At 35.0% G+C, this 17,343-nt stretch overlaps 1 protein-coding gene across 1 annotated transcript in view; it reads right to left on the reverse strand.

The window, feature by feature from the left end:
- Window positions 1-17,343, reverse strand: part of LOC150101143 (ubiquitin carboxyl-terminal hydrolase 24-like) — an 824,883-nt gene that overhangs the window by 797,495 nt on the left and 10,045 nt on the right. Inside the window, exons 2-3 of the mRNA XM_090401261.1 lie at window positions 15,569-15,746; window positions 442-509 (exon numbers count right to left, since the gene is read on the reverse strand). Coding sequence (XP_090257387.1) covers window positions 442-509; window positions 15,569-15,746 — 246 coding nt within the window. The remainder of the gene's footprint in view (window positions 1-441; window positions 510-15,568; window positions 15,747-17,343) is intronic.

The following is a 17,343-nucleotide window of genomic DNA, read 5'->3' on the forward strand; positions in this document are numbered from 1 at the left end:
AGAAAGGGGTAAGATCTAGATTTTTCTCTCATAGAGTGGTGCATGTTTCAAATGGATTGCAATTGGATGTAGTGTTTGGGCAGTATGAATAAATTCAAGAACAAGTATGATAGCTGGTGTGCATAGTATGTAGCTCTCTCGATAAGTCCCTGACTCCTTGGAAGTCTCTCTTAATAATAATAATTGGCTGCAAGTGTTTTTTCACAAAAATCTGTTAGTACAAAAAGGCTTTCACTATGGTCCATTAACTAATTTATGCATTCTAATGAAATGATGTGGAAATCAATGTGTGTGTGTGTGTGTGTGTGTGTAAATCATAATATTTTTAGAAGCATACAAATAAGCAAATTATAATTATTTAAAAATATTATTTATATCATTATAATATTAATTTTAATATATTATTGACTAATATATTATTCTCTGAGTTTACTAGTATACCTTTTTAAATGCTTCAGGTAAACAGTATTCTATAAACCTTTTGCAGTTCTCATCAGCTTCGCATAATCCTAATAAGAGATAAACATATAAAATGAACTATATAAAAACATTACAACATAATGCTATGGACAGATAGTATGTTATATGAATCAAAAATATTCATTTTAATATTATAAATCATCATGTAATTAAGAGATTTCTCTAGGGTTGAAGTTGAATGACTGGAAAGAGACCTCCACATGACTTTTAAGGAATGAGGAGAGCAGAACAGATCTAATCATCAAATATCCTATTCTCACCTTCTCTTGATGCACTCCTTATTAAGTATATCCACCTGGATACTGAACAAAAGAATATGGACTTTGGTCTCTGGAACTTTTGCTGACCAAATTATATTTTATAGTGGCTTAAACCACAAACAAATATGATACAACATGATTAAAAGTTATACTGACAATGGGTAGTTAATTAAACAAGACTTATACTGTTTTTTGTCTAAGAACGCAAAGAGTGAAAAGTCAGTTACCGGAACAAACTCAACCTCAACAGAAATGACCATAAGCAATGTCAGACTAAGAAGTATCAATGTAAGTAAGTGAACCAGCAGAAGAATTAGAGAAATGTCATGTGCCAATGTAACTGGTGTTACTTATACAAAATAGAAGACTACAGAGGCAGATAATGCCAGACTATAAGATGTTATTATTGACCAATAATGATCAAATCCAAAGGATGGAGCAAATACATTATTCAACACCAAATATCAGTCTTGCTTGATGAGCAATTTCAAGTACAGTAATGTAGACAAATTCTAAGCAGGAAAATAGATAATCACTTATTTGTGGCTATAATCCCACAAAGAAATGCTTGCAAGAGGGAAGGAGTGGAGAAATTTTTCTCTCATTAGAAAGGGCTACAGACAAAGTAAAAGGAAAAGCTGGTTCTTGTTGGAGATCTAAATGAGAAATCTAAATTGAATTTCAAACATGGAAATATTTTGAGAAACTTTGGAGAAAAAAGCAAAACTAATTAAAGAAAAGAGAAAATCAGATGAAAATTAGAGAAAATAAGCTCAGGTGTAAGACGTTATTGTAACTTATTTTAATGGTATTACAATACCAAACAAAAATTAAAAAGATGTTAATTAACTGGTTTATATATTTTGATTTATTTCAAACCAGATTATCAGAACAACAACATGCTATCGTTTAAATGCGTAAGTGTAACAATTCAAATTGTAATGGACAAAAGATCTCATGTCTTAATTTGGTACCCCCTAATATTGTAAAAAAGAAGAAGTATTACAGTTGGGTAGGAGTTGATCTTAGGATAATAGCCTCCCAAATTTTTGGCAAATTAATGCAGCCATACTTATTAAGGTTAGGAGAATGCTTCATAGCCACTGCTGACTCTAAAAATAATCTTTCTGACCTGTAATGACTTTTATATATATCACATTAGTTTTCTTGCATCTAATCCTGTGTGAAGGGGTGTACAAAGCATGGTCTGCCAGTTCAAACTTGCCATAATGATGGTATTGAATGTATTTATGTTCTCCAAGACAGATGCTAACAAATCTTCCTGTCTCTCTCTCTCTCTGTAGTAAGCTAAGTCACACTCATAGGGAACTTCATACACTCCAAGAGATGCTAGAGAATGAAATTTGTCCTTAGGACAGCAAAATCAATCGCTAATTTGGCATGTGGTTTGAATTTGATATGAAGGTTTTATTTTATTAGTACTTTTGCTGCCTTTTCAGATGTACTGGAGATATATGGAATAGGAGCAGTGGTGTTTTGTTCCTTTGTGTTTGGGTGGGGGGATAGGGCGGCCATGTAGTAATTTATCTACCTGATAGGGTGCAGTATAGCTATTAGCCAAAAAAGCATGATAAAGATAGTTGAGTACTGTGGAAAGAGCTTCATTATGAGAACAGACTTTGCTCTTTGTGTAAGTGTTTTAGAATTCCATACTGTTGGCTGGATGATGATGTGATTGTTTGTGTAGATATCTTCCTCCCTCTCTCTCTCTGTGTGTGTGTGTTGGCTTTCTATAAATGGAAAAAGATAGTGAACAATGTGAAAGGTAAATATGAGTCAAGGAAAAGACAGAGATATTTAATTCTTTTTTTTACTGTAAAGTGAATTTTGGAGTATTGCCTGTTTAAATAAGTTACAAAAAAGAATCCAAAGTGCTTTGTCCGTGAGGCCAAATGGCAAACACATCAACAAAGCATAAACCCCATAATGGTTTGTAAATAGCTATAGTAAGCAGTTATTCTCAACATGTTCCACACAAAAGTTAATGGGGGGGGGGTCGACCATTGCAGTGCCATTAATCTGTTTGTAGAGTTTTCCTTCACAAGTAAAGCAACCTGCATACAGAGTAAATTTGAATAATTCAAAGATATCAGGGGGGAATTTAGACTTTATTAATTCAAGGGTGTCCGTTAGTGGTACACTAGTAAATAAGAAAGTAACATCAAAACTACCATTATGTCTGAATATTTAAGGATGTGATTTGAAATACATAGAATTTTTTTTGAAGTAAAGGAGTTATCAGCAAGGGGAACAAGTTACTTGGCTAACTGTTGAGCAAGTTTATAAGTAGGACTGTCTATACTATCAACTACAGGGTGTAGGGGAATATTAGATTTATGGATTTTAGGTATGTCATACATAGGGAGTTGTTTAACATGAGCAATTTTATTTGTTGATGATTTTCTTTGGGCCAAGAAGTCACTTTTTTCAATAATTTATAAACTTTTTTTTCTTTTGAGACACAGTGGGGTCTTGATCTTTGATTTGGTAAGCAGAATTATCATATAGGAGATCCTGCATAACTTTGTTGAAATCCTGTTGATTCAAAGATAATTGTATTGTTACTCTTATCAACTTTAGTAATCACAATATTGTTATTCTTATATAACTTTTTAAAAACAGCTTTTCATTCTGTGGTCTATTACTTTTAGGTGTGTGTGTTAGGATGCATGCTATGTCTAAATGAACATTATCAGCTATTGAAAGTGTAAGATTGTAGATGCCCTGTTCCATGTTCATAAATTCTAGTTTTGGAACTGACTTAGGCAAAGTTATGACCTAGACTGAAAGCATTCATAGTTTCTTATATAAGCATCCCAATAAATTTATAACCATGTAATCTCAACAAAGTAACAGCCAGAGCTTAGTACACTAGCATTGTTGGAGGATTTCAAATTTCTTCAGATGCTTGTTTTTAACCTTTGTGAAATCTTTTTTTGCCAATAATTTGGAAATATGATATAGGACAGTCCACATTTCAAGATTTAGAACATTAATTTAGGAATAAAAGTCAACATGGCAAATTAAATTCTGGATATAGAAAAAAAAAAAAAAAAGCAAAACCAATAATGTGGGAGCCAGCTGAATAAATTTATAACAAATAAGAGAGAAATCTGCCAGAATACCAAACAAGCAGCATACGGGACAGTCTTCAATAATAATTTAGATGGTTAGAAATATAACACTTGATCATAGTCTAGATATGATCATGAGTTATGAGAAAAATTAGTGAACAGATGGCATAAATGGTATATGTATAGAAAGGATTAGGTGTTGGTTATTCATAAGAATGCTTCATCATATAAACACCACCAAGAGAGTAAAAAATAAATTAATATACTAACCTTAATAATATTTTTAATAATTTAATATATTGACCTTAATAATAATTTTAATATACTGAGCTTAATAATATTTTAGCCTACCAAGCATCTCCAGAACGCAAATTACAACTGTGACAAGCACACTAGCACTAAGCTAAATCATTGAAAACAATGCAAACTGTAACTGAAACAGAACTAATAGCCTAATACGGCACCCTCCACAGTCATATTTTATCTATTTTATATGGGTTGTAGCTATATTTTAGCCATCAGTTACAACCCGTATAAAATAGTGCATGCATAGAATAAAAGCCAAAAGGCTATTTTTCTGGCAACCTTAATAATAATGAAGGGGATACAAATCCTTTGATGTTTATCTGCCAGTAAGCAAAACTCTAAGAACTAGGACTAAGATCTACGAGTTTCATACCAAAACACTATCGGCAAATCCAAGTGTAAGTAACCACTTGGTAGTACAACACCAAGGCAACTTGTATCAAAGGTGGAGCAAGATATTAGAGTTTCGCTTACTGGCAGATAAACATCAAAGGATTTGTATCCCCTTCATTATTATTAAGGTTGCCAGAAAAATAGCCTTTTGGCTTTTATTCTATGTTATAATATACAGGCACACCTTTATGGCATGCTTAAGGGTCAAAATATACCTTTATGGCATGCTTAAGGGGTGCTTAAGCACCCCTTTATGCACACCTTTATGGCATGCTTAAGGGGTGCTTAAGGGTCAAAGCTGTATAACTGAGAGGAGACCTCCACATAGCCTTTAAAGGAATGCGGAGAACCGACCAGGGCTTCTGACCTAATGTCCAATCCTCACCTTCTCGTGGTGCACCCTGTTGGGTATCTACTTTGATACTGAACAAACGAGGATGGGCTGGCAATTTGGGATTTAGCCGACCAAATTGTATTCTTATTGGTTAAACCAAAATAAAAAAAAAATGATGGTACAACATGACAAAATTTCATGCCGACTGGGGTGTCGCCCGGTTAAACAAGGCCCCCGTTGTTTTCGCCAGGGAACCAGGGCGAACAGTCAGCTACTGGAACAAATCTGAAAACAAACCCCAACTCAACATCACCAGAGTTAAAGATCGGTACTATCAATGTAAGAAGCCTGAATGGCAAAGAAATGGAGCTAGCTGAGGAATTAGATAAGTACCAGATCGACATAATAGGGGTGACTGAAACAAAAAAGACCAAAACTGGTAAGATCTTTCTGAGCAATAAATATAAAATGTTATATTCAGGCAATAACAATCAAGGAAAAGATGGAGTAGCCATAATATTCAACACAAAATACGAGGCTAATCTTCTTGAATGGCAGTCAGTCTCAAGTAGAGTAATGTGGGTGAGAATGGGGAACTGGACAATGAGACTTATTTGTGCCTATGGTCCCACAGAAGGTTCTACTAAGGTAGAAGTGGAGGAATTTTTTGACGCTTTAGAAAAAGCAACTGACACAATGAAAAAGGAAAAATTGGTCCTTGTTGGGGATCTAAATAGTAGAGTAGGAAATGATTGTGAGACATACAAAAATATTTTGGGAAAATTTGGAGAAAAGAGCAAAGCTAATAATAATGGCAAATATCTGTTGGATTTCTGCTCAGGACATGGACTGGTTATTATTAACACCATGTTCCAACATAAAAATGTGCACAAATTCACATGGAGAGAAGAGGCTAGGAATAAGAAAAGTCTCATTGACTATGTTATTGTTGATAGTGATGTTTTCTCCCTGGTGCAGGACACCAGAGTGTACAGAGGATTTGAAATTGGAAGTGATCACTATTTAGTCTTGAGCAGGATAAAATTGAATTTCATATTGAAAAGAATAACATGTAAGAAAGTTTTAAAGCGAATAAAAGTTGAGCAGCTCTCAGATGTAAACTGTAGACTAAAATACAGAAATATTATTGAAAAGAAAATGAAAGAGTTTGAGAACAGGAACCAAACCTTGGAGATTCAGTGGCAAACTTGGAAGAAAACCCTGATTGATTCAGCCAGAAAGGCATGTGGTGAGGTTGTGTGCAAAGATAAAAAAATCAGAACTCCCTGGTGGACACAGGAAGTTAAAGAGGCAGTGAAGGAAAAGAAGAAAGCATATCAAAAGTTCCTGGCAAATAAGTCAGCTTTTACTCTTACAGAATACAGAGACAAATGTAAGAAAGCTAAACAGTGTGTAAAACTAGCTAAACAAAAGTCATGGGAGGACTTTGGCAAGAATATAGAAAATAAATATCAAGAAGGTGGCAAAATATTCTGGAGGTTGTTGAAGAAGCTTAGGAATGGAGGAAAGAGTGCTGTAAAAGGAATTAGAGATGATAAAGGTGAAATGAAAACAGGAGAAAAAGATATCCTTGAAGTATGGAGTAATTACTTTGAAAAACTGCTAAATGAAACAAGCAGTGATGACAGCACAGTGATAAAAAACACTGACCAGGCATGCAGTCAGGAATACATATCCATACTTGAAGTAGAAAAAGCCATCAAAGGCTTGAAATGTGGAAAGGCAGCAGGAGTAGATGATATTCGACCAGAAATGCTGAAGTATGGTGGTATAAGAGTCTTACAGTGGCTGCACTGCATAGTTCAGAAAGCCTGGACAGAGGAACGAATTCCCGATGATTGGAGTAGAGCTCTCATAGTACCCATATATAAAAAGGGAAATAAAACTGAATGTGAGAATTACAGAGGTATTTCCCTATTGAGTGTTCCTGGCAAGATCTATGCAAGTATACTTGAGAAACGGTTGAGAAGAATTGTGGAAGAAAAGCTTGGGGAAGAACAAGCTGGATTCAGGCCAAATAGAGGCTGTCAGGATCAGATCTTCACTTTACGACAAATAGTCGCGAAAACATGGGAATATAACAAAGATCTGTATTTAAGCTTTGTCGATTTGGAAAAGGTATATGATAAGGTGCCAAGAGAGAAGCTATTCAATATGCTGCAGTTATATGGTGTCAATGGGGCATTATATCAAGCAATACTTAGTCTTTATTTGAGTTGTGAGTCAGCAGTTAGAATTGAAGGAAGTACAGGAAGATGGTTTAATGTTAAATCTGGTGTGAGACAAGGATGTACATTATCCCCTCTGTTATTCATTATCTATATGGATCACATTATGAAGGAAAGTGGTATTAAACCTGATATCAAAATTGGAGATGTTAATGTCAGCTCTTTGCTTTATGCGGATGATGTTATACTTCTAAATAAATCTGCTACAAGTCTGCAAGATTCTCTGACTAAATTGAATAGCTGTTGTAATAGACATGGTATGAAGGTCAGCAATAAAAAGACAAAGACAATGAAAATAGGCAGAATCATTGAAAATGTCAACTGTGTTGTGAATGGAGAACAAGTAAAACATTTCAGCTACTTAGGCACAATTTTTACTGAAGATGGTAAATTAAATATAGAAATTGACAACAGAATCAGCAAAGCTGGTATTGTGGGAAGTCAATTGAATAAATTCATATGGAATAAGAGAGAAATTAGTCGGAACACTAAATTAGCTGTATACAAGACAGTGTTCAAACCAGTTTTATCTTATGGATCTGAGAGCTGGGTCAGAAGTAAAACACTTGACCAAAGACTAGAGACCGCAGATATGAGAGTCCTGAGAAAGATTAGAGGTGTGAACAGATGGCATCAATGGCAATATCATATTAAAAATGAGGATATTAGGAAAGAACTTGATATTGTCAGCATCCAGGAATGCATTAGCAGAGCTAATCTCAGGTGGTATGGTCACTTAAATAGAATGGGAGAGGAAAGATTAGCAAAACAAGTGTTCTCTGCCAGGTTGGCAGGAAAACGACCCAGAGGAAGACCAAGATATAGGTGGATTGATATGGTACAAAGTGCCTTAGATGATAGAAATATAAGATCTGATAATGTTGGAGTCTTGACAAGTAACAGACTGATTTGGAGGAAAATTGTAGATAGGAAGTTAGTAATGATGTAATTTTTTGATGTAGTACTGTCATATCCTGTACACCCCTTGAGGGTACATGGCAGGAATTTGATGATGATGATGACCTTTATGGCATTCGTATAGTGAAGGTATGTAAGTTCTTTTCACTTAAATCTTGTTATCTTCCAGGTCTACCTACTCACTGATGAGACCTCAAAAAAGGTTGAAACCGGTCTGGGTAGTGACCTCTCCTCATAATGTAATTACAGTATTACATCCCCTAGGGGCTGTGTTTTTACATTATGAAAAAATATCAAGGATAGTGAGGGAGTTTGCTCCATCTTTGATACGAGTTGCCTTGGTGTTGTACTACCAAGTGGTTACTTACACTTGGATTTGCCGATAGTTTTTCGGTATGAAACTCGTGGATCTTAGTCCTAGTTCTTAGAGTTTCACTTACTGGCAGATAAACATCAAAGGATTTGTATCCCCTTCATTATAGTGCATGCATTTTATACCTCCTACAACCAACAAACAGGATCACAGCAAAACTATTCCCATTCCATGTATGTAATAGTATATCAGAAACGATAGCTAAAGTTCAATGCAAATATGATCTCCATGCCCCTTTAAAACCAGTCATTCAGCTAGCTACCTTCCTTCTCTTGAACATCCGGGAGTGTAAAAAGATCCCTGTACTTGCAATTTAGCCTACTTTGGATAGACTGGTAAATCAGTTAACATCCACCTTGAAGAACACAAAAATTACATCTGTGATCATATGTATGTCAAGTCGTGAATAGCAGACCATGTTCTGTACACTCATTTGCATAGAATTATATGGAAGAAGAATCAGTATTACATATAAGTTGCTATAGGTTTGAGAGACTAGTTTTAGAACTGGTATTTGCTATGAAGCACTCTCCCCAACCTCAACAAGTATGGTTGCTAAATGGCCTAATATCTTGGAGACAGTCATTCTGAGACCAGATAGCCTGACTTCTCCAAATTAACTTTAGAGTTATCTGGCCCATAGAGGGTGCAGTGTTAGGACATTAGTTCTGTTTCAGTTACAATTTGATTTGTTTCCAATAATTTAGTTCAGTGCCTGTGTGCTATTTTATTTTCTTAACTACTGACTTAAAATTCTGCTGTCATGACACAATTCATTCCCAATGTAAATAAATTAATTCTTATAGAATTATAGGAAGTATAGGAATTCGAAATATAGGAAGTATATATTAAAGTTTATTTTAATTTATATTCCAGTTTACGTTGTGAATTCCTTAAGTAATTTAATAATCTTGTAAATAAATTAATCTCTTATTGACTAAATATAATGACTAAAAATTGTTTTTAGTCATTATATCCATCTGTCGGAACTCCAGTCACAAAATGCTGTAAGCTAATATTACATTGGTAAATGGATGCACTGAAGATTTAAATAATTCAGAAACCTTGCTCTGGAGACTAAATGTGGTACTTTTTCAAACCACTCCTCAAACCTCCAATAAAAAGAATGGTAGTTTCATAAAGACAAGTTAAAGTCATCATTACCATCATCATCGTCAAATGTTCATAAGCTTTTTAATAACCAGAAGGAAAAAAAAAAGTGTGTCATTATGCAATTAAGGCCATATGAGGATAAAGAAAACTATAGCCTGAATATCCAGTCACAACAGAGGAACTAAAACCAATCATGAAAGTGTACAACTTTCATTGTTTGTAGTATTATGCCAGAGCATCAAAAGTGAGGAGGCAAGTATCTGTCAATTACATACATTTGCTGGCTGACTTTCTGCTTTGCATTAAGAAAAAACTTGTCTCATTTCCATGGTATTGGATAATTCATCTTCAGCTGAATATATAAAATCAACAAACTTGACATGAGGTTTGGTGTTGGAATGGCAGGTTAGATGATACTAGCAGTTGGCAAATTGTAAAGAAAATGTTAGAAAAAAAGAACACTATAATTGTACTTAAATTCTTCTGTGATGAGATGAGTATATGCAGTCAATGCTTACTATAAACAAATGCTGTTATCGTGAATTCACTCACTAAAATTACCTTAAAACAACATCTAAGCCCATGCCATCAACACTAAAGACATTTATTACAAAGATAAATACACTCAGTGCTTCACTTAAAACAAGGTTCAAACATTCCCGCAATAAGTTAAAAAGTTCATATATTGGAAATCACTATATCAACAATATGGATATTAACAATTAACATGCCTGAATGCTAAAGTATATACATCTTTTGTTATTTTTTTAATTAATTTCACTCATTGTTTATAGTGAAATAACAATCTAGAAATAAAATTAAAATTCTGTATACGTTAATGTACTGTAATAAATAATGTGGCATGAGTGTACTGTTCTGTACAGTACAGTACACTCATACCACATTAGTGTACTTTTCTGTGCACTTACCAGTAAAATAACCAGACAGAAATTCATGGAGTAAGAGTAATTCTTTAAGCTGCTTCTTTCTAACCGATGAAAGTTTAAATAATTCAGAAAACTTGCTCTGGAGACTAAATGTGGAAAGACACAGACCACTTACCATCCCAATTCATCAGAAGAGACAGACACAAAGAAGTGTTCTTAGGATGGTTCGTGAGAGGCACAACTTTTAGTAAGTCTAGATTCATCTTCAGGGAACAACGTCATTATTACTGTATGGGCACTTCCATAGAGTATGAAGACTCATCATGGGATAACCAAACTATCCACACAATCTATCAAACCTCTCCTTGAATCCATTTACAGACAAAGCACTCACAACTGACACTAGCAACCAGGGGCGCGCTGGCCATATGTGCAATGTGTGCAACACACACAGGCGCCAGGAGAGTAAAGGCGCCAAAGAGGAGGAAATACTTAAAAAAAACGTTTTTTTAAAGTGATTTTTTTTTATTGGAGTGGGAGGGGGAATAGGGGTGCCAACTAAAGTTTTGCACACAGGTGCTGGACACTACTGGCGTGCTACTGGATATAGGGACACCAACTAAAGTTTTGCACACAGGCACCAGACATTACTGGCATGTCCCTGCTGGTAACCCATTCCATCTATTCACTACTCTCCAAGCAAAAACTCTAGTCCTCATGCCCTTGCTAACTAACCACACTCTTCCCAACTTCCAGGAATGACTTCTTGTTCTTCCCCACTAGCCAAGTGTTCAAACATTTCTCCTGCATCAATCCTACAAATGCCTTTAAGTAACTTATGTTTCTATCATATTCCTTATTTTTTGCCTATCAACCAACTTTTGCAATCCACAAAACTCAATCTATCCTCATAGGGAACATTCCACAGACCACTTACAATCTTGTTCGCTCACCTCTGAATCCTCACTACCACTTCCTCATCTCCAAGAAACCTAGGAGACCAGACCAGAGCACAGTATTCCAGATGTGGATATATCAAGGCTGTAAAAAGAGGAATACCGACTTCCTTATTTCTACTTGTTAGTGTATTCTTCAAAAGTCAAGTAATCTTATGAGCAACCATAATATGCCCTCTAAACTTCAACTCTGTCGAACACCATTCCTAAATCCCTAGTTTCATCTATTTCCTGGAGTACAGTTCCATAAATGTAGTACACAGCTTGTAATTGATTTATTCCAAAATGTATCACTGTACATTTCTCCACATTAAACTGACACCCATTATCTTTTGTCCATAGTTCTCCAAATCGCCTTGCTTTGGAGTTATGTAACTATTTCTCTATGTAATTTTGCATCAGCAAACAACTGAATATTTCCTTTCAGATTATTTCCTATTATTTATGTACAAATTAAAAAGTAACACTCTTAGCATGGAACCTTGCAGCACACCACTAGTCACCTGCTTTCTCCTGGATTCTGCTCATTCATATACCACTTTTTGATATCTGTCCAGCAACCACCCTCTTATCCACTTTTTTGACAATGGATTGCCAGGATATAAGACTGCAGTAGTAAATTACAGACCAATCAGTATTTCCGGAGTGGTGGTAAAAATACCGGGAAAATTGGTCAAAAAGAATTCAAGAATGGGTGGATAAGATATTATGATACTCTATGAGGGGCAACATGGCTCAGTGAAGGGTCACTCATGTCTTAATAATCCTTCACTGAGCCATGTTGCCCCCCATAGAGCATTATATTCTTATCCACCCATTCTTGAATTCTTTTTTGACCAATTTTTCCAGTAATTTTACCACCACTCCTGGAATACTGATTGGTCTATAATTTGCTACTGCAGTCTTAGAACCTCCTTTATGCAAAGGAATTATTTTGCCCTCTTTCCAATTCTTTGAACTCAACCAGAACTGAGACTTAAATTAAAGATCCTAGTCAGAGGCATTGCCAGTTCTCTTGCACATTCTTGCAAAACGCGAGCTGATATTCCATCTGATCCCAAAGCTGTATTTACATTGCAATTCTGCAATATCCTAAGAATCTTCAATTCATCCATCTTTGTTCCCACATCAGTCTCTGTCACATATGTCACAGCATTAATCTCACTTGGATGACATACCCTTGCAAAGTGGTCACTCAATAACTCAACTATTTTACTAAGTTTTCTCACCTCGTCACCATCAGCACTCATTAAGGTTATTTTTCCAGTCATTCTTCCTCTTACTTGCTACATAACAAAAGAACTCTTTAAGATTTCCTTTGGCCTGCTCAGCTAGTTTTTTCTTGTAATCTGATTTTTCTTTCTCCTTATATACCCTTCACAACAATTTATTTTTATGCATCTTATGCTTAATGATACTACTCATCCTAACTCCTACCTGAATAACCCTCCTTACCTTAGGTATACAATTTAATACTGCTTCTTCTAGATGCTCCTTAACTATCTCCCCTGCACTACTAACATCCTGAACCCTGCAGTGTTTTATGCCATGGCACAGATTTAAGCTTCTTCCTAAGCTTATCATAATCAACTATCTTGTAGTTCCACATATACACACCCCCTTCTTGACAGAATATTCCTCATGTTGTACAATCTTCCAAGTCAAGACTGCATAGTCACTTTCCCTAATCAAAGGCAATGTAGCCAACTTGGTTATGGACAGCTCGTCTAATCATGTGACCGATACTCAAGTCCAATATCTTGCACTCTGAGTCCTCTCCATCACATGTTGCATCAAGTAGCTATCTCTCATATAAATTCCATTTCCTTCCTGCCATGTGATCTTTCTTCCCTTCCAATCTATATGTCCATATTTGAAGTCCCCCATAATAATAACTCGACCTGCACACATTGTACTAATTTGCTGGTGCATATTTTCCAGACCATTCCTAAAATCCCCTGGCCTATAGCATCAACCAACCATATATTTTGTTTTTTTGGCCTTGATCTCACACCAGACTGCTTCACATAAACAGCCACCCCTCCCACCTAACTCCTATTCTTTTTGATTGCAATTCATCTGCTATCATCAGCAGTACTCCTCCTATCCTATCTTCTCTATTTTCCCTTAAAATACTTAACCCTTCACATTCTTTCCCCTGTAACATCATCATCTGCTGTTAGCCAAGTCACACTAATGCCAATAATTTTTGGCGAGGTTGCACTAATCAATGCCAAAAACTCCTACCCCTTTCTGTTCCTGATACTTCTGGTATTAGTATACAAAAGGTACAGCATCCCTTTAGGCCCTCAACCACTTTTACTTCCTTAATTGGTTATCCTATTCAATATTTTGGCTTAAGCGGCTAGATTCCATACTTGGTGATCATTCTCACCCTCGAAAACAGCCTCATTACCAGAGATCAAGGCCTCTGCCAATTTTTTGACTGCAAACTTTTTGGAATTCATCTTCCTCTTCTTGTTCTTCTCTCTTCTTCTTCTGCAACTTTCTGTATTTCTAGTTCCAGTCTAGCTTCTATATTTCTAGTTTTTATCTGAGCGCTCATCTTCGCTGTCCATCTCCAATTCACTCATTAGCTATTTTGTCATCAATCTTTGTAAGGCTCTGTCTTTGTCAAATCCTGTAGGTGTATGAACATATATTTTCAGCAGGTTCTTCCAAATACTATTCATATATTCTGTGTGACGTCATTCCATGCTGCATCTGAAAGATATATTCCTTCCAAAAGTCTTGAAGGGTTTTATCACCACACTAGCAGCAATAGCCTGAGCAAAAGTATTTCTTAAATAACATGCCATGAAGACCACAATAACATCCTGGTTCATGGATTGCATGAGTGAGTGGTGTTAGTGAAAGTCTTAGTGGGATGGCCATCGTAAGTATGAGTAGTTGTCAGCTGCAAAATCAGACTGACTGTACACTGCTTATAAATATAAACTGTTTCTCAGTTGTTATGGAGTTTATATGGATAGCATCTAAATTATGTAATATTAATAAATCATATAAATTATATATAATATAAATATTACAGAACAGTGAGGACTTGTTGAATGTAGAAAGTTCTATTTTGGTAGCATTTTTCTGAGAGAAGGAGGAAGTTGTTGTTTTTTGTCTATGACCAAAAATCTGAAAAATGGGCTCTCATTGTCACCCAAATGGTATACACTGGCATCTACTCAGTAGATTTGAAACTTACTCTAGTTTAATAAATACTTGTACTATTAGGGAAAAAAAAAACTGTAGGTTGATCAACTGTTGTTGAACAAATTATGCTGCAGATACTAATATACTTGAAATTAAATGATTTAGTCACCAAGTTAACTAAGTTATTTTAGATGTTCAGAACCTAGTCAAAAGACCCAAGGGGGCCAGAGTTGAACTGCAATCTTCAATTTGGGGAGCCTGTGCTCTCAGGTGAATAAAGAATGAATTCATTTGCTTGGGTTAGAGATATTGAAAGAAATGGCATCAAATTAGGAGTCAGCTTTTTTTTTTTTCTGTCAGAAATAAACATACAAGATATAACTATTTTAGTGCTATATGAAAGTACAGGTTCAATTAATAATATGTTTACACAGCAAATGTAGAATTCAGAATATTTTATTAACTAACATGTTCTAGCTTCATGTATTATAAATTAAATGAGTTTTTGTGCTAATTAACATATTCCTCCAATTTTTCAAATAATACAGGTATTCAGCAGCTGCTGGTCAGTTTCCCTTCCTTTTTTTTTTCTCCTAATGACCATCCATCTATTTCTGTTCTTTTTGGAACCACCTCCCTTACTTTGTTTTCCCCACATATTACAACTTTCTTCTGTTCAAGAAGCATAACACACCTTCTTTCTAAGGGTACCTCTTGTTCACTCATGACATTGATGTGCTATAACTTTTGCAACCTTTTAGGTGCAGATTTGATATAAAAAATATATACACATTGTGTGTGTGCGTGTGTGCATGCGCGCACACACGCGTGCACATACATAAGTGTAAATTATAACATTTTATTATTCTTACGTGACATATTGAAGGAGCCCAAGAAATCATTTAAAGCCAAAAGAATAACAAACAATAATAACAATCAAATGGGTATATAGATAAAACATTTCACTCTATTTTCAAGAATGTTTGCAAACTATCAAGATGAGATGTGTGCATATTTAGAGAAAATGTAATAAGAATACCTTCATTTGCTAATCTAATAGCACTTATAAGGCACTTTCCAAGAGACTCCTCTTTCTTGTAAGGAATTGACCAATGATCAGTAAATACTCTTGTCTCTAATTCAAAAAGATTTGTAGCTGGAAATTCTAGAGGACTAGTTTGAATCTCTTCAGATTTATGTGTTTCTTTACTGTTTCCCTATTAAAATAAAATGGCACAGCATTTAGAAATTATTGACATTAAAAGCAGCCAAGAATATCTCATTCAGAATATGATCAAAATTATTAAGTTGTACTCTCCAGTTCAGTTGCACTTTTTTACTTAACCTTGCATTAATTCAGAGCAACAGCATAACATCTTATTTAAATCATACTACATACAAAAAAGGTTTTTGTAGAAAATTATATATTATATCAATTTTTGTTAGATAACTGCTTTTCCATAAGTAATAAGTCTTATATTACTGAAAGAAAAAAAAATACTATTTTTATAATTTTATTTGAAATTATCATGTATATCATCACTTCCTTACAAGTATCCATGCAGTATACAAAACAATGTGCCAGTTCCACAAAGTTAAAAATATCTACTTGTTTCCTATAGCTTTTGCTATAGGAAACAAGTAGATATCAACAAGTCCTTAAATTATAAATTTTTGGTCGTTTTATAATAGAAATACAATTTTATTAATACAGACCAGTATTTTACAATAAAAACATTTATTCAAACCTACCAGTTTTGCCAGCAAACTGTCTGGCTTTTTCAAGGCATTACGGAGATATGAAAGTTAGTAAATGCAAATTAAAAGGAACATAAAAAACGTTGTAAACCAAACCAGTATCTATGGTTACACGTTTCGCGTGACAGAGATGACTTATTGTTCTTATTCATTATCACGCATGCGTGTTTGTTGTAGACTTGTAATGTGATTACTGGCTAGTTGTAGTTCAGATTGATTGAGAGAGAGGATCAAGTTTTTCCACGAACTGTTTAGAATTACACCCTGATTTCTGTTGAGGTTTCCGCCGGTTATTAGTACTATTGTGGCTTCCTTAAATACACGATGCCTGTAGTCGTCATGTTTTTCCACTTGCAGAAATAATGTGCTAAGCACATCATTTCTGCACGTCTAACCACACGATAGATTGGCAAAACAGCTCCATGCCATATCTCGATGACGACTACAGGCATCGTGTATTTAAGGAAGCCACAATAGTACTAATAACCAGCGGAAACCTCAACAGAAATCAGGGTGTAATTCTAAACAGTTCATGGAAAAACTTGATCCTCTCTCTCAATCAATCTGAACTACAGCTAGCCAGTAATCACATTACAAGTCTACAACAAACACGCATGCGTGATAATGAATAAGAACAATAAGTCATCTCTGTCACGCGAAACGTGTAACCATAGATACTGGTTTGGTTTACAACGTTTTTTATATTCCTTTTAATTTGCATTTACTAACTTTCATATCTCCGTAATGCCTTGAAAAAGCCAGACAGTTTTCTGGAGAAACTGGTAGGTTTGAATAAATGTTTTTATTGTAAAATACTGGTCTGTGTTAATAAAATTGTATTTCTATCAACAAGTCCTATCAACAACTATCTTCCAAAACTGATGTATCTTTGTCAGGTGTCTAATTCGGTTGGCTCTTTTATATGTCTTCTAGAACAACCCCTAACCAAATCAATCCATCCAAATATTATTCTTCCTCTGTATTTTTAATTTTTTTTGGCTATTTGTGTTTAAAATTTATACTATATATCATATACTGCATATACTTAAGTATATG

This window comes from Typopeltis vanoorti, chromosome 12, assembly GCF_054136105.1.
Source record: "Typopeltis vanoorti isolate ZY-2024b chromosome 12, IOZ_Tvanoo_1.0, whole genome shotgun sequence".
Taxonomy (NCBI): Eukaryota; Metazoa; Arthropoda; class Arachnida; order Uropygi; family Thelyphonidae; genus Typopeltis; species Typopeltis vanoorti.